Source organism: Dermacentor albipictus, chromosome 7, assembly GCF_038994185.2.
Source record: "Dermacentor albipictus isolate Rhodes 1998 colony chromosome 7, USDA_Dalb.pri_finalv2, whole genome shotgun sequence".
NCBI lineage: Eukaryota > Metazoa > Arthropoda > Arachnida > Ixodida > Ixodidae > Dermacentor > Dermacentor albipictus.
The window spans coordinates 79,244,731-79,269,633 of NC_091827.1; the positions used below are offsets into that span (position 1 = coordinate 79,244,731).

Sequence of the window (24,903 nt, forward strand, 5' to 3'; positions counted from 1 at the left end):
TTAATGCCTTTGGCCTTGAGGGTTCAATAAAATGAAATGAAATGAAATATGCGCCACGAAACGGGATTCTTCACTCCTTATTATTCAGTTCCCTCCCATCCTGCTGCAAACGTCTTCGTAGAGTTTACCCCTTGCCTGTATGAGTTTTCCGAAGCGCGTATCGCACACCGCCACCTCCTCTATGTGGAGACGTACACGAAAAGACTAGGTTGGTAAATGACAAAAAGCGGCCAGCATTCAAAGAAGGCTGGCTCGATTGAGCACAGGCTGCCCTGCGTGGCGGCTCACGCAAAACGGCATTCCTGATTTCCGGTTTCGGGCAAGGGGGACGGCGGGCGAAAACGTCTCTCATAGCGCTCCCGGCAACTACAGCGACATGAAGTGTGCCATCTTCTCTTTAGCCGCACTGCTAGGATGCGGTAAGTGACGACATTTATGTAGCAGAAGATCAGTTGAAAAAAAAATTTGATAAAAATAATTTTCAAAAGGCTGTTAAATTCTTTCTATGAAACAGGGGGTTAATATGTGGAACCTTACGTCTTCGCAATTTTCACAACTATGCAGGCAATACTGACATGCACAATTATTGTAGCTTCTACCATTATTAATATTTATCCATGTAACTTGCTTAGTTTCTATATTCGCGCGTGAATGTATTGTTTATTTCTCGATACAAGCGCTTTTGTCCTAGAACGTGATTTTTTTTTTGTCCAGTGTTTAGTCTGTAATATAAGGAACTGTAGCATGCTGTAAAAGATCTAATGATATTTTTGCGGTATATTATGCAGTATCATGTTTGTAGCCTATATTTCGAAAGTTTGTCACTTTGCGTGAATATCTTGGGCGGCAGTTCCACGCTGCTATGCCTTGTAATTGTAGGGAGCAGGGTGTTTTCCAAGCCGCATGCGCAGAAGTTTTGTCTGCCTTGCCCAACATGTTGCAATAAATATAAAGTTCTAACTGCAAAAGTGGGCGATCTGTGGTGCGTATGGGCATGGTATAGAGGGAGCTACAGACAAAACAAGCACGACGAGTACTGAAAGTTTACTTGAAAAAGAATAATCATAAGAGCAGTGGCAAGCGCAATTAGTGCAATCTGGTTCATATGGCTATTTACGGCTTCATTACAGCGGGCACGTTTTAAGATTTCTACTTAAATTTAATTTTTCAAATAAACCGGAAGTTTGTAGGGAGCGCTCGTCTGGTCTGTTCCTCTTTCTCTGCATCGTGTAGTCTTTACGGTTGTACCAACTACGACATCTTGCAGCAAGCATAAGCTTTTCTTTAGAAATAGTTTATGCACTGGCTGTCGTCCGCGCTATGGTAGCTGCTGAAAGAAAATAGGTAATGAATGGCCTTGATTGTTGGAATTGACCAAGTGTCAAAATGAAATCATATGAAAAGAATTCCCTACTGCATCGGAATTCGAAGAGTGCAGGTATTAGAAGCGGCCATCTATAAGACTGAGTACAGCTTAAGACATCTTTTTGTAATGCAGGCCCACAAGAAGGAAATAGGACGATAAAATGCATGGCCGGTTTTCGAATCCGGGAGGAGAAACTCGACAACAGCCAACGTGCTACAATATGTAGGACGTGAAATGTGACACACCAGAGAGAAACGCAGAAGCACATCCAACAAAATAATGAAAGGAATTTCAAGAGAGTCGAAAATCAGAAGCCCCTTAAGTTCACAATCATCATTCCATTCAGTTACACATACCTCCAGTTTTACTGATTATGTGCATGTAATTTGGTTAAAGCTAACTAAATGCAATAGGTAGAGTAGCCGTGCAGGCTTTTTCCCACTCGAATCAGACTAGCAAGGCACGTCATCATTTCTTTTAACCATAAATGCTCCACAAGAAGCTCATGCGCGATGCACGACTCGTATCGGTGTTTCAGCCTTTTGCCCCCATCTAAGTGCGGCCGCCACTGCAGAGTTTAGGCCCCGGGTCCTTGGGCTTACAGGTACAATGGCAGAGCCACCACGCCACCACGGCAGGCAATCACGCCTTAGAAAGCTTAGAAGCCTAATTTATGTCGCAGGTAGGGGGCTTTGTGGTCCAATTTTTAAGTCTTGCTCACTCCCTATTCGTAGTCGGCCCATTTGTTTTGCGGAGCGCGTTTGTGGTGTAAAATACACAAATGACTCTCCTCTCTCTATGATGCTGGTGCCCGAGACAAGCATCTACCGCGCAAGCCCACCGCACAGTGAGATGTTTGGGGCTACTATGCTTGCCTATATATCCTGAGTATGCGCTCTCTATGAATGCGGTCACGTTCAACCTTGGTCAAAAAAATCGAGTTACCCGATCAGCTTTTAAAAGTCTTTTTTAAATGTGTAGATTGTAAAACTCCCTGTACGAGGTTTCAACGAAAGAACGAGGCTTGCAAGGCGGAGTAAAATCATGTCCAGTGGCTTTTATACCCCCGCAGGTGGCGACCACAGTGTAATGACAGAATGCTTTAAGGGGAGCCTGAAAAGTTTTACACAATGTTGTACAAACGTACTGACTGGTTAAGTTAGGTGCTTCTGGTGAATAAGTGACGCATTTATGTCACCCGCGTAAAGCGTGTGCTAGTTATCAGGTTATAAAAAATGTACATCGTTACCCATCGTCGCGGTACCATTCTGCTGAGTTTTAAATCGCCAATCACCTGCTAAGTACGGGCGCCCCTGACACCAATTGTGCGGGCTATACGATTGCCTACCAAGGATGCCTCACTGAAACGTGGCGCTTCATTAAGCCTATTTTAATTAGCACACGTAGCACTGATGATTTGCGTGCCCCTAAAAATAAGTGCACACGCGCGACAAACCTACTTTCCTTGAAACCAGTGGCCCACTTCCGCCTGGCAACGCGGATCGCCTGCTACAGCTGTGGCAATGGGGCTGCTGGTAGGATGCGGAGGGGTTCTCCCATAAAGATAGCAGCAGAAATGTCTTTAGTGGTGGCAGTAACATGACCCACTGTATGACGCACGTCTTGCACTGCACGTGTAGGCAGTGAGTAAACTGCAGTGACTACACAGTGCAGACGCCAGCGTTGCCCACAAATTCACTGGTCAATGTCAACACCGAACTTATGTTCAACACACCGATTACTGGCAGTATTGAAAAGAAAGGCCCTTTCAGTGGTAACTGCTGGTTCTGCTTTTGTCTAGTCAATAGAAACGGTGGCCTGCAAAAGTGTTTCACAAGTCGTGACACAATAACTACCACTTCACATTTCAAGTTCATAAGCTGCAACAGCATAGATCTGATATATGCGACCTTATACGTGCATTGTTCACTGTGCGTTCTTATATTGGTACAGAGAATGTTCTAGATGTCGCAATATTTTCAGTGACTACTGGATAAGCTTCATAGATTAAGGAGCTGATCACGTTGCAGCCGCCGCGGAGTTCATCTGTCCGAGCGGAAACGGCTACTTCCCGGACCCGGAGCAATGCGACATGTACTACGAGTGCCGCCGAGGAGTGGCTACGCCAAAGCTGTGCGCTGACGGCATGGCATTCCACGACGGCAATCCGCTGTACGCCCGTTGCGACTTCCTCGGAGCAGTGGACTGTTCACGGAGGCCGTACCTGCGTGAGTTCCCGACGAGATTACTTGCAGCTTTTTAACGCGTTGGCAGTACCAGTGCCAAGGTGACAAAGTGTATGTGGGTGAAAAGTGCGAAATGGTAACCTGATACACACAGACACGCACGGGACCACTTCGCACTTTACACGCACATCCACTTCTGTCAAACGAAATATATACAGGGTGTTTCCGCGACCACTTTTATAAATGTTTAAAAGTTGCCTATGGTAGATATCACAATTCTAGTTCATGAGCTGGTCTACTCGAAGCGGCGGACAACACTGGCACAAGAAATTGAGATCCAAAATCGACTAATTAAAAAATATTCACTAAATTTTAACTAATTACATTATGGGCCATATTGCAATTTCAAATTGTAGCCGTGGAGGTAGCAAGGCGGATCCACTTGGAACGAATTTTCAAGACGACAGCAGTTTCGAGATATAAATTCCCGAACATTGCGTAGAAATGCATTGCCGTTCAAGTTAAACTGTTAAAGAACCGTTGTTCCATGCACTGGAGCACACAAGTAAAGCCTGTTTCACATGATGCGACTGCAACGACGAAAATCGGTGCTGTCGCACGCGTCGCAATGCGATTTTTTGAGGGCTCATTTCACATGATTGCGATTTCAACAATGCGACTGGTGCGACGCCCAGGGTTGCTTAGTGCCAGGTTTCGTGGCACACGCTGCATAATTCTTTTATTGTAGTGAATAAAACGTTTACACTATAATATTATTGACTTCTCTTGATTAAAAGCAAATAATATGTACGTTTACTAATTTAAAAACGTTAGTTAAGATTTGTTTTGGAGTGCGCGACGGCGGTTACTGTAGTTCAGTGCGGCATCGCACCCGTAAACAGCTGTTCGCAGGTGGTTCAGCGATTCTTTATTCTATGGTTCAGCGCTGTGTGTTGTCTTATCTACCTTCTATGACTGTTTCGTTCTGCCTGCGCTACAACAATCTACAAGATGACCTATCGACAAGTTCATATAGCTACCCTCACCGTATATGCAGTATTCGAAATTCGGCTGCCACGAAGTTGTCGTGTCAGCCCAACAAGGTCCTCGCGCTACCCGTGCTCGGCGTCAGCTTCTGAAGAAGTGATGCGTGTATATTGCCTGTCATTGCGCATATGTGGTGCTCCTAGCCATATTCTTACGCCAAACGCAACAAGAAGCACCAACCCGAACGCCCGTGTGTGCCCCTGAACGAAGCCTCAAACGATCTGTGTGATTACGACGTGGAATGAAAATTGTGTTGTGAAATTCAACCTTAGCGCTAGCCTGGTTCGTCCATCGCCGTGCTTGCGCTGCGAATATATATATGGGAGCCCTCTCTAAATATTTCTAAAGGAAATAAATATTATTATTATATTATTAATGTTATTAGATATCGTAGTTTCTTCACTGTAATTTATAGCAATCATCCAGATTTCTTAAGCTAGTCATGCATTTAACCTGTATTAGATCAACATTGTTACAACATGCTTGTGGGAGTCATTTCAAACTAGATTGCTCAGCCAGAGAAAGTACAAATGCAAGCCTCAATGTTTATTCCAATTTGGTATTCCTAAACAGATTATATTCGCAGAATTTTATGCCTGCTTGCATTTCCTGCAATTCAATGTTCAGATAGCCGAAAGCAAGCTGTAATTATTCATTTCGAAAGTGTTAAGCAATGACTATATGTCGAAGCTTATCAATGCGTTTTAGTTCCACGAACACAATTAGGTTTTCTCTCTCCCTCTCATTGACAGCCATGGAATGAAACCGTTCACTTTCATAAGTATCCGGATGCAAACATTCTGGAGTTTGTCCTGAGCATTTGTCTGCATCCTATAGTGTGCATGTTTGTATCAAGTTCTCGTGTTACAATCGCAGTGATCTACACATATTGTTATATTGCAACAAACAAATTTACTTCACTTCGTTTTCAAATCTGCAATGTGGCCATGCAGTAACGACTGCATTAATAAGCAAAAAAGAAAACTGCAAATTCAGTGTATGTGTTGGAATCTATGCGAAGTGAAGTTTTTGCCAAGTGGTCAGTTAAATGCTGTTAAAGTAACTGTGATATATACACTTTGTTTTATTTTCAACAATCCAACATGTCATCTTTTGCAAGGTTTGCTTATGCACCGCATAGGTCACAACCTTAATGTCATGTAATCTTTATGCATTACACTGTTCACAAACCATACCGAAATGCAAACGGCAGTTAATGTAGATGCATGCCGCGAGACATCAACGCAGTGACGTTTGTTGAGCAAGGAATGGTGCGAGGTGTATGCTGATGAATGAATGACGTGCTTATGTACTTATTTATTTATATACCTCGCAGGCTGCAATGTTGGAGTATTATGCAAGGGGGAATAAAAAAGTTGTTACAAAAGGAAGAAGGGCACTACATTAAGAAAAAAACCAGCAAAAAAAGCAGTACCAATACATTGCACCAACTAGCCCAACGTGTTTTACTGGCACAACATTATACAATACTTAACAAACAATAACAGAAAAAGTAACTGCCCATGCACCCTGTACAGACGGTAAACCAGCGAAGCTGAAATGTGCAGCCCCGGTGTTTATCACTGGGTTAATTGCAATGTTTTATTCAAGTCTTTCTATATTATTGGTTATCTCTGTGTTTCTTAATGAGGTTATGCACATGTTTGGATTGAGTTTATCACATTGTTTATTTGGAATGCCACACATTGCACTTCGCAAGATCACAATCATGGAAAGTGCAATGAGTAGTTCATTCTGTTAATCCAGCGGGTCCATCAAAGTCTTTCTGAATTATGTTACGCACTTGTGTTTTGCAATGTGTTAATCATAATGTCTATGACTCAGTTATGCACTGTAGTTACGAAGTGACACACCGGGGCTGCACATTTCATTTAATTAAATACAGGGACACATTTTCGAACCTATTGGGAAGTCGGAGAGAGACTGCTGCACGCGCGCTCTGCTGCTAGAGAGAAACGACGTCACTATCGGTCTAGCCAATGGCCCACCACACCTTTGCTGTGAGATAATAATGACATCATGATCTTGTCTTAACCAAGACGAATGCAATGGCTCACACCCCCTTAAGCAATGGCTCATACCACTACACTTGGGTTTTTGGGATCGGACCATGAGTGTTTCGCCTAGGCATACACAGCTTCACTGTAAAGAGAATGAACACCTTTCTGCTAGAGACCAATACAATCATGAGGTGTATTAACAAATGAAAGTTTATTGAACATGCCGAGTAAATGCTGTTCGACAAGCAATAAATCGAATTTACACAAAAAGCAGAAGCAAGATCTCATGTGTGTCCATACAGATCCCAACAGGAAATGCATCCATCTCTGAAAGTGTAACAGCGGCCATGCTGACACAAGATTCTCCCAGTGTATTTGCAACTACAGCATCCATAATTTCTCTAGGCAGCCGATCTCCACAGAATGCTAGCTTCTTCTTCTACAATGCACTCTCCACATTTGAGTGTGCATTGTAGAGGAAGAAGCTAGCATTCTGTGCAGATCGGCTGCCTAGATAAATTACGGAAGCTGTAGATCTAAAAATGCTGGGTTAATCTTGTCATCACGGCCTCCGTTAGAAATGGATGCATTTCCTGTCAGGAAACGCACATGAATTCTTGCTTCTCCTTTTTGTGTATGTTCAGTCTATTGCTTGTCAGCGAGCATTTACTCGGTGTGTACATTAAACTTTTGATTGTTAGATCATCTCGGTTTTCTTGTTTGTCCTATGTGTTCTCTGGTGCCATTTGCAGCCAGGCTATTCGTTTCTTTTTTTTTTCGTTAGACTGCAACAAGTCACTTTAATGGCCCTCATGATACCTTATAAAATCTTTTATTTGGCCAATGTAGCAAGAATGTACAGTGTGAAGCAGTAAGAACACGGTACGCTAATTTCTAATTAAAAGGTTTATTGTGAAAATGCAGTGATCTATAAAGGTTACCACAAAGTAGTACAGCAATAAAACCTGATAAAGACTAGTGCTTGATGAAACCAAACATAAAAGCAGGAAAGGGAGAAAATACATATAGATATACAAGTCCAGGGAAAAAAAACGTTATCACCAAGTGTGCATGTGGCTACCTTCCAGGAAATTCATTTTGTTCCCAATGGCATGGAACTGGAAGAATGTGCTTGCATAAGCAAGCTGTCAGTCCGTCTATTGGAATAACAACAGTGTTTCCTGAAAGGTGCTGGCATGCAGGATTGGCAATTGTAATGATTTTTTCCTGCACTTGGAATTTTTCTCTATTTTCATTATGTAGCATTTTTATTTATGTTTGGCTGCATCAAGCACCAATTTTTATCTAGCCTTCAAAGATGTCTTTCTTTTTCTGGGGAAAACTCGGGGAAGGCAGGAGATGGAAATTAAAGACGATGAGCAACATGAGAACAAGGTGAAAGTAGGAGCCAACGTTTCCACACGTGGACCTTGAAAAAGACAAGTCCATTTGTCGAAACGTTGGCTCCTGCTTTCACCTCGTTCTTGTTTTGCACATCGTCGTTTTTTTATGCGAAGCATATTACGAGAGCTCAACCCAGCTCCTCAGGCGCGGCGGTGTCGCCTTGAAACCACGTGACACCGTGACGTCACGACAGAGGAGAAGTGGCTTTGGCTCAACTCTTGCAAAACGGGCTGGGTGGGAATCGAACCAGGGTCTCCGAAGTGTGGGACGAAGACGCTACCACTGAGCCACGAGTACGATGCTTCAAAGCGGTACAAAAGCGCCTCTAGTGAATGCGGTGTTGCCTTAGAAACGAGCTGTTTCTAAGGCGCGCGTCTCTTGCTCAGGCGCACATTTCGTTGCCGCGCCGAACGCTGCTTTGCTCGACGCTCACCGCGTCCAATGTGGGGCGCGTAGTCGCTGCCCTGTAGCCCATTGTCTTACACCCCTTGGCGGGTCGACGGGAACGCTGTCGCGTTCCACTCTTGAAGGCGAAGCAGTAATGCATGAGTTGTTTCTTCGTCTAGCCGAACCAAATATAGCCAAGCAACAGCAGTTCACCAGGCTAAACAGTGGTTCAACAACTAAAATAAAGGCTAGTATGCTTCGCATCCTGGGCTTAACCTTACCTAAGCCACAGCCATTTTTTTCTGGTAATTTATATAACTCACCACATTTTTGCAAATGAACCTCATTTGAAAGTTAGTCCTCATCCATATCTAGTGACAACCTGTTGATACTGCTTCATGTTATGCACTCTTGCAACATTTGTGTGTGTGTGTGTGTTTGTGTGTGTGTATGTGTGTGTGTGTGTGCGTGCGTGCGCACGCATGGATTTGGATGTGAGATCAGGCCCTTGGGCAGAGGTATCATTCTTCTCCTGTGCAGCCTTATGAATTCATTAACTATAGTGCAACAGAAATGCGATGGACAGGAACGAAGTGAACACACGGAGCGCTTTGTTCTTGTTTGTTGTCTATCTGTTGCACTTTAGTTAATAATGAATACACACAAACTCATCTAGTTTTCAGTTATTATGTCAGGCTTATAAGCCCGCTTGTGTCCTGGAATATCTGCATGGCTATGTACCCTGTAATTTAATTTCTGGCCATGTCCTGACACGGCCCTAAATTAATCTCCTGATTTTCCTGACAATCTTGTGTGATGTGCAGGCCCAGACAGTTTCTGGTGAATCCATGCAGGTTGTTGTGCAGGGTGTAATCTGCACTACAAGTGCTGCTTTGATTGCTTTCAGTTCAGCTTTTATAGGTGTAGGATTACCTGGAATGGTACTCACTTATATGGGGTTTAGTTTTATGTAGTGTCATACTGCTGTTACACTGCTATTGCCAGATCAGTGTACTATATGTGCCTTATGTTTGCTTGCATCTTCATGATTAGCAACATCCTCTATGTGTTTTGCAGTTGCATATAGTCTCCTGGCCTAATTGTTTGCCCCCTGTATTCCACGGTATGGGCCTGTTGTGTTTCTGAAGGGAGGGGTAGTCGTCTTTGCATCTCATATGCTAGCTGGCATAGTATCTTGGGACGAGGTTCTGAGCTCTTGAGACAAACAATTTGTGCTGCAGGCTGCAACTCTACTCTGTCTAGGCGCTTTCTCATAGAGGTCTTCAAGCATGGTACAGTTGGAAAGACCTGTTATTACTGCCCGATGCCTGTATTCAATGAGTTGTCTTTTTTGTGTGCTGCTGGTAATTCATACCGTACCATACCTTGGACACAAGCACAGCATCTGCGATTTTCTGTAGTATCCACTCGTCCACCCCCATTATTTCGAGATTATTCTTTTCACCAGGTGTGGAAGTTGCGTCCAGGCATTGTATAATTGTTTCACCCACTTGCTGGCTCTGCTGTCATGGGCTTACACTAGCTGAGGATTTGTGGATGTTGACTTGCGGGCATATTTGTCCAGCTATGTGGATCACGATGTGCAATCTGGGGTAGTTCTTGATTCTAGTCTTTCTTTTTTTTCCGACGTCGATATGAGCTGACTTATCAGAAAGCGAGAGACCAGAGTGGCCAAGAAAGTCTGCAGTGTTGTCGAGGGCTTGTTGCATCATTCTTGATTTCTGTATAAGATAGCTTTCCGATAGACTGTAATACACCATAGGCTGTAGTGTTTCTTGTAGTATGCCCGTGTTGTTGGTGTGTGTGGGCCAAATGTACCTCCAACTCTCACCTGGAATTTTCTGTCTTTCAGAAAGTTACTGTTTAAGTGCTCTACCAGAAATGTTTTTGCTCATCGTTCCTCTTATTAGAGCAGCATGAGGTACTGCTGTTAAAAGCCTCTTCACTCTCTTCATTCTTTCATAAGCGGTATTACACAAAGTCCTGCAGTCAAGTTTCTGCTGCTTATGGCCCACTCATCTCTGCCAGAAGGGACAACTCTTGAAAAAGGTTTTCTTTGTGCTATGTGTGCGACGTAGTATGAGCATTCATACCTTGACATTTATACATCTGTAGAACCAGCTTCCTGACAGAGTACTTGCTATACCTGATCATGCTTGTTTGTGCAATGCTGTTGAACAATACATATTGATGCAATGAATATTTACACACTCGAATTATCACGAAAGATGGTTGTTTTACAATTCTGCCCTTTGCTTTCTTTTGGTGTTAGATTTTGCATAAGCATGCCCCCCCTCTATGCAATAGTATATTGAAGTGTAAGGGTTCAATAAAAGGTTATGAACTAAATCTAAGTGCAAGAGCTTTCTTCCTCACCTATGACTCCCATCGAAATGCGACTTCCATGGCTGGCAAATCAATCCCTCGCCTTGTGTTAGCAGCAGAATGCTATAGCCACAGTGGGGCAGGCGAACAAATTGAAGAACAATATTTCTGTCTATAATATTTTTTCTTGCCTGTATGCAAGTAAAGTTTGGAATAAGTTTATCATTGCAAGAAAGCCCAGTTTGTGGTCTTTTATTGAATAAACCACATATTGTGTATAGTTGAAATGCAGAAATTCGTTCTAAAATCCTCAGGTGATATATGTTCTTGCAAGTAGCATGGCATTTCATTACTTATAAAGATAGTAATCGCAGCGGATATCGTTATATGGGTTTACACACTAATATATGTGATCACAAACTTATTAGAAACTTACTAGAAACATGTAAGGCATGAATTTTCTGCACACTTGATCAGCTGTGAACGTGCAAGAACTGCTTGTACTGGCTGACTTCACTGCACAGTTTTGATTTACTTTTCTTCAGCGTGTCGTTTTATACTGTTTTCTCCCCACAAGAACACGCCGTTTGCCTGCTTTTCGCATTGTTGCACGAGTTGTACATAATTGTGCAGGAGGGTACGTTGTCACTGTGCCACTATAGCAAGCAATTTACTTAATCTACTAGCTGTACAGTTAATTACCTTGCAGAGCAAGTGTTCATACAGATGCATTAAGGATACAAAGTCCGCAACATAGTCAATGTTTATTGGTGTCTGTGCAAGAAAAAAAAATTTCTCCAGAGAAGAGGCGCAACTTAACGTGCATGTAATATTTTATTCAAGCCACGGATTCAATGCTATCATAGCAAATTCATTACGATAGCCTACGCTTTTGCTCTGTCAAATTTAATAAGAGGCAAGATAAGCTTTCAAGATGCATCGGGAAATTCATGCTTGAAAACCGACAAGAAAATGCGACTGAACGGTACCGCGTTCAGCGCAACGTTGAAACTTCGGGTACTTTGCTGTGTTGTCATTTGCCCTTGCCGAGGTTGAAATAATTCAAGCTGTTCCGTAAGCGCGATTTTTGCATGCTACTCAACAAAACATTGTAGCGACCTCGTCGTCTGCTGGGGATCCAACACCTCCTAGCACTGACAACTCGCAAAGGCGTACGAAGCAAACGTGAAAATGCACTTCATTTGCTGTGCAGAGTGTCAACAAACGCATAGAAATCGGAGAATGCAATCTGCGGTACAAGTTTTTTATTGTCCCTTCGCGTACGTACCTAATTCGACGATCCACGTCTCCGCGCATGTCGATCGAGACGCCATTTTCCAAAACAAACCAGCGAAATAGCTCCTTTGGCAGCTCTCCGCGCAATTTCGACGGAAAATCGCAGCGATCGGTGCGACGGTGCGACTGTGCGACCAACCGGTTGGTCGCAGCCGAAAATCGGGGGGTCGGCACTGCGACTGCGATTTTCATCGCAAACGACGGAAATCGCACTTCCGGTGCGACGAAAATCGCATCATGTGAAACAGGCTTAACGGGAACGTCAATGCATTTCTCTACAAAATTCGGGAATTTATATATCGAAACTAGTGTCGTCCTGAGAATTCGTTCCAAGTGGATCCGCCTTTTGAAGTCCTCTGCTAGAGCTTGTAAATTCCAATATGGCTCAGAAGAAATTAACTAATAAGTTAATTAATTATTTCTAGATAATTAGACAAGTTAGGATTTTCGTTTTTTGTGCAAGTAGTGTCCGTCGCTTCGAGTAGACCGGCTCATAAACTTTCATAAGCTTTCTGCCAAAGTCAACCTTTAAAAAATTTGAGCGCGCTCGCTGATACACCGTGTATACATATATATTGCTGCTGACAGTGGTTTGCTCCATACCACGCTCAGATGCACTTCGCTCCACGAAGAAGCAGGAGGTGTATCCAGTGAGCTTCTCAATTTGTTCAGGTTCCGCGACCTTAATATGTCCTACGTAATGATAACACATTTCACTCGAATTACCTGCCTAATCGGCACGGAATTTTCTTTGTTTGTGTAGTTATTCAGTACATAAAGCGCATCAATCAGGGTCCAAGGAGCAAAAGGAGCACAAAGCAATCAACGTTTACATGAAGTGTTTCACAAATATTGAAGTAAAAGGTCAAACAAAATTCACAATATTACTAAAGTGGGACAACATTTCAGTGTATACAATTCACTAAGAAGGCATAAGATATGCGAATATTTTCCTAACTTAGCCCACACGAATGCAACATTGCAGTATCACTCCATTATCACATCAATGCATTGATTATACATAATCGACAGCGCGTTATCACAAACTGCTGGCCTTCCGCAAAAGGATGTATCTAGTGGAATGCTGAGGTCATTCTCGAGCTTTATGGTGCTTGCTCGTTCAGTACAATGATAAAATTGAAACTAGCCTACGGCATCATACACCAACTTTAGCACTTAAACACACAATATATCACATGTGAAAGCTTGCAAATAGGCAGCATTCAGCCATATTTATTTCTTATTTTTCAAGGGAAGCCTTCTGCCAGAACGGCAACATGGAAAGCTAGCACGAATGTTGAAAATCTTAATGCCTTAATGAAGCCAGAGGTATGCGCAAGCAGTCTAGTTTCAAGTCTTCAAGGTACAGCGAATCGATCACGAGAAAGTTCGCCTAAAACTTCATTGGACATGCCGCCCCGACCGCCCTGTCGCGAAACAACCTCATTGTGTCGCGTATGGTTGGGCGCCACATTTACATATCCATCTTCATCCCTAACGGGAATGGCCAACAATGCGGTGTACACTTTGTACGGTAGTGAATACATATTTGAGCACCTTCTGTGCTACTGCCGTACCTTGCATGGTCAACGATGTGCTCTAAGAGCTAGACCCCGCCGACTGAATAATAGCGGAGTGCTCTCGGAAGAATCTGATATCACGCCCTAAGGCAATTTTGCATGTACCAGGGCAGAAAAACCCTGCTACTCTACTATGCTATATTTATGAATGACTGGACTCTACGATTCCTTGTAACAGCAGACATTACTTTGCGAACGACCTCACAATGACTGACTATTTTGACGTTCGTCTTTTTCCACCGTATCTTTGCACCCTTTACCCCTTCTAAAGTGCAGTGAAAGCTTTAATGATATGCTTATACATCCTTGCCTAATCTCTTTACGTTGCAGTCTTCGCTTCTTTCTGTTTCATTCTTCCGCGGCCGCATTCCGTGTAGCTTTACGTTGCATTAAGCGTAGAGTGTTATAATGCTTACCCCGCTGCATAGCGCACACGCATGCGTTTGTGTAGACAAATGTGCTTGGTTGAATCCTGCTCAGAGAAGCGGGATAATCAATGCTCCGTAGCACATTTCAGAGGTGATAAGTGCTATGGCGGCGGAGGGCTCGCTACTCTGACGGCATAGGCGTTTAAATTGGCTTTACTGGCTAAATGCGGTATAGCTAAAAGCTTAGAGCAGATCGTGCGTAAAGCGCACGAGAATGAGCCTTCTAAATAATAAAAGTGGCAAAAATAATATGCCAAACGTGCGAATATTTTTCAGGTAGCTGTAAAAGCAACTCCTCAAGCTGCAGTGGTGGCGCAGCGGTAGCTTTTCATCTCGCGACATTCCAGTTTTGGGACTAGGTCTCCTTTTTTTTTAATGCGTTATTATGCGGTCTCTAAAAGTGGAACAGATTGTTGAGGGTAAAGCCGTTCACATGGCGGATGTAAAGGGGTGATCAAAAAGCCTAAAAGGGGCGTATATATTGTATATATACCGTATATAGAGCGTATATATTGGCGACAACAGAAAGCGAATAGAAGCATCGATAACTTTCCAGAAACCGGATACATGCAGGCGCGGCCCGCGCTGTGCGATAACATGTGTTAGGCGGTGAAACGTGGTCGCCCGATAACGATAAGTACACGTGTCAATATATATATATATATATATATATATATATATATATATATATATATATATATATATATATATATATATATATATATATATATATATATATATATATATATATATATATATATATATATATATATATATACATGTGTGTGAAGGATATAGGTCTTGGGATCCGGTGTTTCATAAGTTCGATACAGTACAGGCGCGCGTAGCAAATCAACGAGAAATACTTCATTTCAGTGTCACGAAGCTCAATTTATACATCATCTTCTGAGGAGGATGAAAATTAAACACAAGAAAGACAGAAAGAAACAAAACGTTCGGCATCATGAATAGCGATGCGCTTACATTCACTCTAGTAAGAAAAAAAAGAAGAGAAAAGAAGACAGAGGGTACGTAGCCTATGGATAGCAACACGCGGGCATTCAGGGGTGCCCACAAGGCTTGAGCAATCGAACATGAAAAGAGGCAGCCAGTGGAATGAAGGAGAAAGAGGTCACATATTAGCAGCGATCATGCTAGGGGTCGCAGCTACTAGAAGTGTGATTCCGTTGTTCTTTGTTTGAAGTTACTGGAACATGTATGAGACCACGAAGACGATCAACACACCCCCACCTCCTTATATGACACTTTTACTGCGGTCTCCACTAGCCTCTCAGTTCCGTGAACTGCATGCTATTGCATTCTGCGCAGGTGGTATGTTTTGTGATTAAGGCAAAACTGTTCTTGATACAAAGTCTACGCGTGATTGAAAAATAAAATAAACAGTCGCGAAATACTATATCACACAGTCAATTAATAAACGTAATAAATATCAATATAGCTGAAGGGCGAGAAGAACCTTTAAATAATGATGCGTAAATAGACATATAGATTTCTAAACGTGCGATATACAGGGTGAATATTTTAAGTTTTGTGGAATTTAAGATTGTCCTGTTGCAGATAACATAATTGTAGTCGTTGAGGGGGAATATTCAGAGAGGCGGAGATTACTTGCACGAGAAATCGATACACTTAGCTAACTAATTAAAGAAAATTCACTAATTGTCTTCTTATTTATTTGCTTTGCGGTACATATTGCAATTTACGAATCGTAGCCAGCAAATGTGCAAGGCGTTCTCGCTTAGAATGAATCTTCAGAAAGACGCCAGTTTGGAGATTTACCTCATGAAACTCGCCGTATAACAATGTACTGCTGTTCCAGATCATTTTTTAAAAACACTCTGTTTTCTAAATTGAAGCACATAAGCAGCCGAAACGCCCAAGTATTTCGTCCCACACTTTCTAATATAATACATCGAAAGTGGTCTCATCACGGAACTCCATTTCAAGTGTATACGTCTAGCGATCTCACCGGCTACAATTCGTAAAGTGCAACATGTGCCGTAAAGAATTTGTTTAAAAAGTTAGTTGGTGAGTTTGTGGTAATCAATTGAATACGTGTTTTCATTTCTCATGCTAGTAATGTCCGCGTCTGCGAATAAACCCGCTCGAGGGCAAAAATTGCGTTTTCGGCAATAGGCGTTTTCCAAATTCTGCGAAACCCCCCAAATTATCCCCCTGTATTATATGCCAGATATAATCTATAGTAAATGCACAAATAAAGCATACAGAAAAATATTCATTGGTCCATCAAACTTGTTGGAAATCTTGGAAACATGCCTCTTGCTACTTGGTCATAAACATCAGCCTAAATATCCTTTCATTAGCTCCCCTAGAATGTGTGCTGCAATCGTGTGTTAGAAATGACTCGTGATCTTCTCGGTTGTAGTGAGTGCAGAACCCTCAAATGGAAATAGTAGCCTAAAAATTTTCAGCAGTGTGGCCTAACGTGTTCACGTGTTTGGAGAAGCGCAGCTGCGGTATAGATTTTATGCGTGAGTTGAGATTATTAGAGCTCAGCCCAAAAGATATCTCCATTTGTCCCATGTATAGTGCGCGGAAAATGTTGCATTCAAGGAGAAGTACAACTTTACAAGTCTTGCAGTTGTAGTCTACTTGCATTCTGAATGGAAATGAAGATGCGACGCTCATGGCAACATTCGCTCTACCCGTCACGTGGCTCAATTTGCAGAGAAGGTTTATGTATCGTGCGCAGCTTTCCAAGTGCTCCGTCTACACATAACCCACGGATGTACAGGAACAATTTGGTGCATTTTCTCCCTCTGTAAGGAGATGGTATGTTGTTTCCAGAGAATAAGGTTTATGTTAGGCGTTGATCCTGAAAACCTGAGGATAAGGTTCGTCCATGAACCTGGGGCAGTGGGTGTTCTGATGATGAGCGCAAGATGATCAAGTTTGTCTGCTTTTTTTTTTAGTCGCGCCGCTGATAACAGAGGCAGGATAACAATGACGTTGTAAGTCGTCACGGAGTTCACAGTTCAAAGAAAAGTCCTCTTGTAGAGCATATTTGCCTGAAACTAGCAGCGCGACTTTACGGGATTTCTGTTGCACATTGTGTTACACGGATGCTATGAAAATATGAGTACTTGTGCTTATCGGTTGCTCTTCTGTAATCTGATGTGCCATGCTTGTTGTGGTGAAAAGTTACAGTGACACTCGGAAATGTGATTGTGAAAGCCGAACATGTGTGTGTGTGGGGGGGGGGAGGGGAATGAGATTGTTGGACGGACTGCACTGAACTGAGAAATGAACTTCAATATTTGTTCCTCGCCGTGGGGCCAAAACTTGGAATACGTCGTGTGTGAACTTTTCGTAAAACATTTGTTTAGGGCGCCACTCTCGAGAAACTCTAAGTCAAATGTTCCCATGTATATGTTGCGGTAATCGCGACCTATCTTAGTGCCCATTGATCTGCCTTTGATCTCGGCGAAGTACTTTCGATTAAATGCAAAAACAAGTTAGGCCCAGTACCAATTTTATTTGGTTCTGAATTATGCGACAATCAATGAGTTTCTCAGAGGACGGCTATGAAAGCGCATACCGAAATGCGCCAATGCCATCCACATGCGCTATAATCTTATACAGGGTACAACATCCTGGGTCACTAAGAGGCTGCATGTGGGGATACAAAGGTCCATTATTTAGGATAGGAAGTGAGCGGTGGGTTTCATGCAAGAAGTGAATTAATGCGAAATTCCTATCATTAGGCCATCTACGTAACTCGACATTCTCCCCAGAGACAATCAGTCAGCCCGCATTGGTTTTGGTTTCTTTGTGCACTTTTGGTAGAGGAGGAAAGCTCCCTTGGGGTGGGGCATGGAAGAAGCATGGATTTGGTAACGGCATCACTAATTCTGCTTTCTTTTGGAAAGTCACGGAGAGTCCTCTGAACGACTTCTTCAAACGCCGAAGTGGGGTTTGTGTCTATCAGTTTCTAAAACATCTCGTTTTCTAGCAGGTGCCTCGGTATTTCTTATGTAGCCTTTGGTACTAATAATTACAATGGTGCCTCCTTTGTCCGCGGGCTTTATTGCTATACCAATCCCTACCGCATATGTTTCCTGATGCTTTTTGTTCTTCTTTAGTGAGGTTTCCGCGGAAGGGCTTTTGTTTTCTCATGTCCCAGATTACATCCTGCTGAACTGCCTTAATGAGCAGGTGAAGGCGTTTGTCACATGGCGGCAGCGGAGTCCAGCGCCTTGCTGACGACAGTAGTGGGCGTTCGCGTGGTGGCTCATGTGTGTCATGATGAAACTCACGAAGTCTAAGACGACCGGAAAAGTTGTCCAAGTCATTGTACAGCTGGACTTCATTCGACTATTTATTGGCGGGACAAAAATTTATACCTATGGACAAGACATCGCATTCGAAATCAGCAACATTTACATTGCACAGGTAAATTGTAGTTGACTGTGTGTGCGTCCTATTCAAACCAATGCAGCGACCCAACGAGACATCGTAATTTTGGGTGTAACTGAGGAGAAAGGGACCTATCGCATTAGCTGACGCCATCTGGCCTTTTAAAATAAATTGACTTCTCTCTCTCTCTCTCTCTCTCTCTCTCTCTCTCTATATATATATATATATATATATATATATATATATATATATATATATATATATTTGAATTGTGACAGGTGTGAGTTCTGTTTTCCAGCCACTAGTTTGTGTACGTCCACTTACATTAACCCTTCCCAATTTTGTGCGTTTCCATTGCAGCCATCGCTAATTAGGCCTATGCGTTCCTTAGCTTCATTGCCTGCTAGTATTATATATATATATATATATATGTATATATATATATATATATATATATATATATATATATACACACTGTATCTTCATTTCTTCAATTGCCTCTCTATCCAGTGACCGGCTTCGCACACTTCACACACGTACAATATTTCGCCTTTGGCAATCGTGAGGCAAGCGCATAAAAAGAAACACTAAAAACCAAAGCTAACTTAGGGCCCTAAAACGTAGAACTATTCCGATCATTTTTACGTTCGAAATTCCTGACATCGAATCTACACAACCACCAACGCAAGCACCGGGTGGTAACCTTCAGCATTGCCTGGAAAGCCCAATCAAACGCGCTTCTGCTTTAGAGGGTGTCACTTTCATTTGCGTTCATTACCTTAACTAATTGCGCCGACGGCACCATGCTCTGGACGTGTGAAGGGTCGGATGGCACAGTTCAAGAAATGCTCCAACATGCCACCGATATAGTCGTGCAACACGTGAACGCAGTTGGACTAGAACGTTACCAGCAAAAGTCCTCCTGATCTGGCCACCCGACTGAACGAAGCACAAATAACGCTCGCATCGCATCACAATAGGCGTAAACCGGCAACCAGTAACTGACGCCGAGCAAATGTGAGTACTGGGCATGATACTGCAGCAGACCCGACAGAACAGGATCACGACGACCGGCTTCAGATGACGGTGAACCAGACACGAAACTTCTGCACAGAGTGAGCGCGCGTGAGCAAGGTATGAAGGAGAAGAAACAGCACCAAGTCATCCAGACCTTTGGAACGAGCCGTCCCACCTGTGCACTTCCATACCTGCCTACATTTTGAGAAGACAGAACAAGCTCTCCTCCACTGTATACAAGGCAGCGCTTGGCTTACCAATGCACCGAGAAACTTCTTCAAATGGGGGTTCACAACACCATCGAAGATCTCATTGAAGCACACAGCACATCAAAGGCTCACCTTCTCTGAGGGAGCAAGTCCACCCGTTGGATCCTAGCTCGAGTAAGCCTCAGAGCGTCCCCGCCATCATCCCACCACACATAAACGTGTTCGTCATCAAACTGCTGCCCAAAAACACACTCGCCGGGCACCACGACGGCAGAAGTAGAGCGAGGGCCCAGAATCTACGCAAGACATACAGGACCAACTCCACCGTGGCGTACGTCGATGCAGCCTATATTTTGATTGGTACCACACCGGCGCCTTTTGCGCCATTCCAGGTCCAGAACTCAAAGCACAGACAACTTCAAGCTCTCTAATCGGTGCCACCCCCACCGAAGCAGAAGAAACTGCCATTGCGCTGGCCATGGCCTCAGAAGACACTTGAATAGGTATGAGCGAATGCAAAACTGCCATAGCAAACTTTGCACGAGGACTGGTGGCAAAGACCACAAAAAGCTCCCGCAGTCACTATACAACAGTAGAGTTGATGTGGGCCCCGCTCACGTGGGGAATCCAGCGAACGAAGCCGCCCACCAACATGCTCGAGGATTCGACAGCAGAGTGGTGAGCCTGCCGGAAACCGGAGACCTTAAACGAAGTCCTGGACTCATATCACGACATTGCCTAGTACTACCGTTTTAAACAACGCACTAGGTCCACAGCACACACTATGGTAAACAAGCGTCAGAAGATCACCTGGAGCAGGTTAGAGACACAGTCATACCCGTACCCCTACGTATAATAGTACATTTAGCCGGACAGAGTAAGTCCGTACTGTCAGTTGTGCGGCTAGCTAGCTACGCTTATTCACATTCTCTAGCACTAAGAAGGACGCGCTCCACGATCTTGTGACTTCTCCCCCACCTTCTTCGTGGGAGGAAGTGCTGCTTAGCTCCAGCCCGGACATGCAACTCGGAGCCATGGAGCAAGCCAAAGAGGTTGCCGTCAAGCATGGCATGGCGGCCACCTACCTTTCATAAAAAGGCGATAGACTAGCTCCCCACTCTGACACATAAACTTCTCTCTTTTTCTTATCTAACTGGCTGAGAAGAGGCGAGGATCACGATCCCGTGGAGAAAGATTCGATGGGGCCGAGCTAGCCAAATGAAAGTAGGTAACCGGATGAGTATGGTGGTGCCGGCCAATGTGACGGGTTCGCTTCCCCTTCCCTTACTTAGTTTGCGGTGGCTGGTCGAAAATTGCGGCAGCATTGAAAATTACCGTAAAACGGATCCTCAGCAAGGTAGAGTTGGCACAGTAATGTCGCATACATGCCGAAATGTATCGATAACGTTGTAATGTGACGTAAAATCTTTTATTTATACGGAAATAAATTCATCCTAACAGGTAGCTCCGAGTAGCTAGTGCCACAGAGCTTGGTGGCACTGGCACAGCCATATTCTATTCCTTTGGTAACGGGGCAGTCTCCAGTTATTCAGAAAATTTTTCAGTTTTGTTCGGCATATTATTGCGCCTTTAACGCCTACATGTAATTTCAGTGCGGTGAGTTCTCGCATTTTAGTGACGTCGCGTGACACATGGTCAAAGTGGGCGTAGCAGTAAAAACATTTACCACTAGGGTTTGGCTAAACGGCTCCTTTTTTGTTAGTGGCAAAAGAAAAGCATAGAATGAGAAATTGTTATTTTCCTTACGGCTGGTCTATTCATGTTTATCACTGTGCACATATCATATCAGATGGGTCGTTTTCGCGGTTTTCGTGATGCCGCGTGACAGACAGGCTGAGTGGGTGGTTCCTGGAAATATTTTGAGCGATGATGGAGGGATGATTGCAGAATTGTAATCGAAAAGTCTCCAATATCTTCATGTTATAACACTCCTAAAGACGCAAAAATAATAATAGTTTGATTAAGTTGGTGCACTAAGTACACCAAACTGTACGAACTGGCCTTGGAAACCAATACCGGCAAACGCTGAAAACAACAAGCATAATCACATCGGCGAAACCTTGTTTGAGTATTTGTTCATCCTTTCATTCATCCACCGCCCCGTTTCACCGGTATAGAAACGCTTGCATGAGAGAAGAATCTTATAAACCACACAGTCACAACAGTCAACAACAAGCTCCTGTCTGTGGTGCTTTTTGGAACTTTTTTATTCTTTTCGGTCACCCGACTGACTTGTCGGTACAGGCTTCCCAACTTATTTCGAGCAGTGAACAACAACCTAACGACTGCCATGCTAACAACTTTGTTGAGATTATGCGCGACCTGGTGAACGTATAGGATAACCGATACCGTTTGCCGTAAGTGATCCTACGATTGAGCGGCTCAACAAGCTTCACAAACAAACTAGGAATATTCAACGGCACTGCATTGGAATGATGGCGACAGCAAGCCGTCTTCTAAATATGTGACCTCCTTGCCAACATGCCACGATTACCGTGCACGTCTAATTACTGAAGCCTGTCACATCCATAATAGCGGCAAAGAATGTGTAAGCCTCCTCTCCGTTTCGCTCCTTCCGAAGGAGATAGACTTCGTGTCTCGTTGATTAAGATGGTTTGCCCAAGCGTATATATATATATATATATATATATATATATATATATATATATATATATATATATATATATATATATATATATATACGCTATAAAGGGACTGAACCAATAAAGGCACTTTGTTGTTAGCACTGTGGTCTGTGTCCTTGTCTTCGTCTTTTCGTTTAGCGCTATTTTCTGCACTGTACACACAATCCTTGATTTACATGCATGAGTCATAAAACAGAAATAAAAAATACCTTCCGTCAGGTTGTTACACGTAGTTTTCATTTTCCTTGTCGTTTATGATCGTGACTCTACAAAATACGACCCGTCTATGCTTACGTATATCTATAGCCAACATATCGCGTAAATATACGTAACAAAGCACTAATAAAAATGCAACATGTCACTGATTGCCCAAAAAGGTTAACCGTTACGCACAATAAATGATTCACTTTCACGTTTCACCACACATAAATATTAGAGATCCCAAGTGAGACGATCTGTGTGAGTTGATCAATTGAGGTGTGCAGTTCCGTCAACGCGAAACCGCTTGAAGAAAGACCCCTTACTATACTAGGAACAAATTAACACGGTGCAAAAAATTCGCGCAGAGAATGCCAAGTCTACTCGCAAGTGCCCCCGCGCCAACGGCTACTTCCCGCACGAAGATTACCCGCGGGTGTGCCAGCACTTCTACACCTGCAGTGCCGGCGTGCCATCCAAGCTCTCCTGCCAGAAGGGACTCGCATTCAGCATAAAGGCGGGCGGCTGTGAATGGGCCGGCAGGGTGCCGGGCTGCGAGCACGAGGCCGCCTCACAGGTAAGCCGCCGTCTTCTTTGTTTGCGTACACTCTTTGTTACCGATCTTCATCACCACCATGTACCATGCACTTCCGAAATCTTCGGGACTAGTCTGTTGGAATGCTCCTTTCTCAAACAAGGGTAACTTGGCATTGCGGGAGGACAACCGCTCAAGCAAAAACTACAGAAAACAACGCTCACCACCACAAATGTGAGCCGTGCCAAATTGAAACCCAACCATGCTACATTTATTGTAGCGGGGAACTTCACTTAAATAAATAAATAGATAGTAACTACTAGCTGAAGAAAACCTAAATTATCAAGATGTCTAAAATTCTGAAGATTCTACTCGCCCAAATTTGTAATAGTGGAGTAGTACAGCAGTTCGTTGCACAATTTTGCTTAGCACTGCCACTTCCGTCATGCGGACACGGAGTATACGTATTTTCATCGCGCCAACGTGCCCCTGCTGGTTGTCAGAACGCCTATTCAGAAGCTCCTGCGAAACGCTAATCTCTGTGAAACACGGCGGGTCTGAATACGCACTAAGAGCACTCCATCGGTTCAGATGCAGAAACAATGTGCGGCGCGTGCTGAGTCCGCTGGAGCTCAAAGATGGAGGCACCCTGGCGCGGCCCTGTGGGAACACACAGCCGAGGACTAAGAATCGTAACGGAACCTTGCAATTCTAAAGCGCGAGACGGGTGTGCATATCGTGCCTTCTGGGACCATGCAGCACTACGGGAACACGAGGTCAATACACAGTGCGAACAATGAGAAAAACACTAATTCTAATCGATGCTGCTCCCGGTCATTGAGATCTCTCTGTTCGCGTGCCAGCCCACGCCACGCTACACCACACGTGTTTCCTTAGCCTGTTTACTGCAATGCGTACTCCTACCTCCTATATGAACACAGCAATCAAACCCCGGCCCTCAGTCCCCAGCAGCTGCGCAGCAACTGACCACGGCGGCGGTCAGACCAGCGACGCAGCAGAGGGTGCTAAGAATCACTGGCTCCGGACAGGCCGCCATTGGAATATGAACCTGGCAACGTTTAACGCTAGAACGTTATCTAGTGAGTCGAGTTAAGCAGTGCTATTGGATGAATTAGAGGGCAGTAAATGGGATATAATAGGGCTTAGTGAAGTTAGGAGGCCAAAAGAAGCATATACAGTGCTAAAAAGCGGGGACGTCCTGTGCTACCGGGGCTTAGCGGAGAAAAGAGAGCTAGGAGTCGGATTCCTGATTAATAAGAATATAGCTGGTAATATACAGGAATTCTATAGCATTCACGAGAGGGTGGCAGGTCTTGTTGTGAAATTTCATAAGAGGTACAAAATGAAGCTTGCACAGGTCTACGCCCCTACATCAAGTCATGATGACCAGGAAGTCGAAAGCTTCTATGAAGACGTGGAATCAGCGATGGGTAGAGTGAAAACTAAATACAACATACTAATGGGCGACTTTAATGCCAAGGTGGGAAGAAGCAGGCTGGAGACAAGGCAGTGGGGGAATATGGCATAGGCACTAGGAATAGCAGGGGCGAGTTATTAGTAGAGTTTCCGGAACAGAATAATATGAGGATAATGAATACCTTCTTCCGCAAGCGGGATAGCCGAAAGTGGACGTGGAGGAGCCCGAACGGCGAGACTAGAAATGTAATAGACTTCATACTCTGCGCTAACCCTGGCATCATAATTATGTGGAAGTCCTCGGCAAGGTGCGCTGCAGTGACCACAGGATGGTAAGAACTCGAATTAGCCTAGACCTGAGGAGGGAATGGAAGAAGCTGGT

General features: G+C 43.7%; 1 protein-coding gene across 1 annotated transcript in view; it reads left to right on the plus strand.

The window, feature by feature from the left end:
• Window positions 1-293: 293 nt before the first annotated feature.
• LOC135898995 (protein obstructor-E-like) overlaps window positions 294-24,903 on the plus strand; it is a 30,363-nt gene continuing 5,753 nt past the window's right edge. The window contains exons 1-3 of the mRNA XM_065428250.2: window positions 294-419; window positions 3,397-3,594; window positions 22,918-23,126. Of these exons, the coding sequence (XP_065284322.1) occupies window positions 377-419; window positions 3,397-3,594; window positions 22,918-23,126 (450 nt within the window). The 5' untranslated portion in view covers window positions 294-376. The remainder of the gene's footprint in view (window positions 420-3,396; window positions 3,595-22,917; window positions 23,127-24,903) is intronic.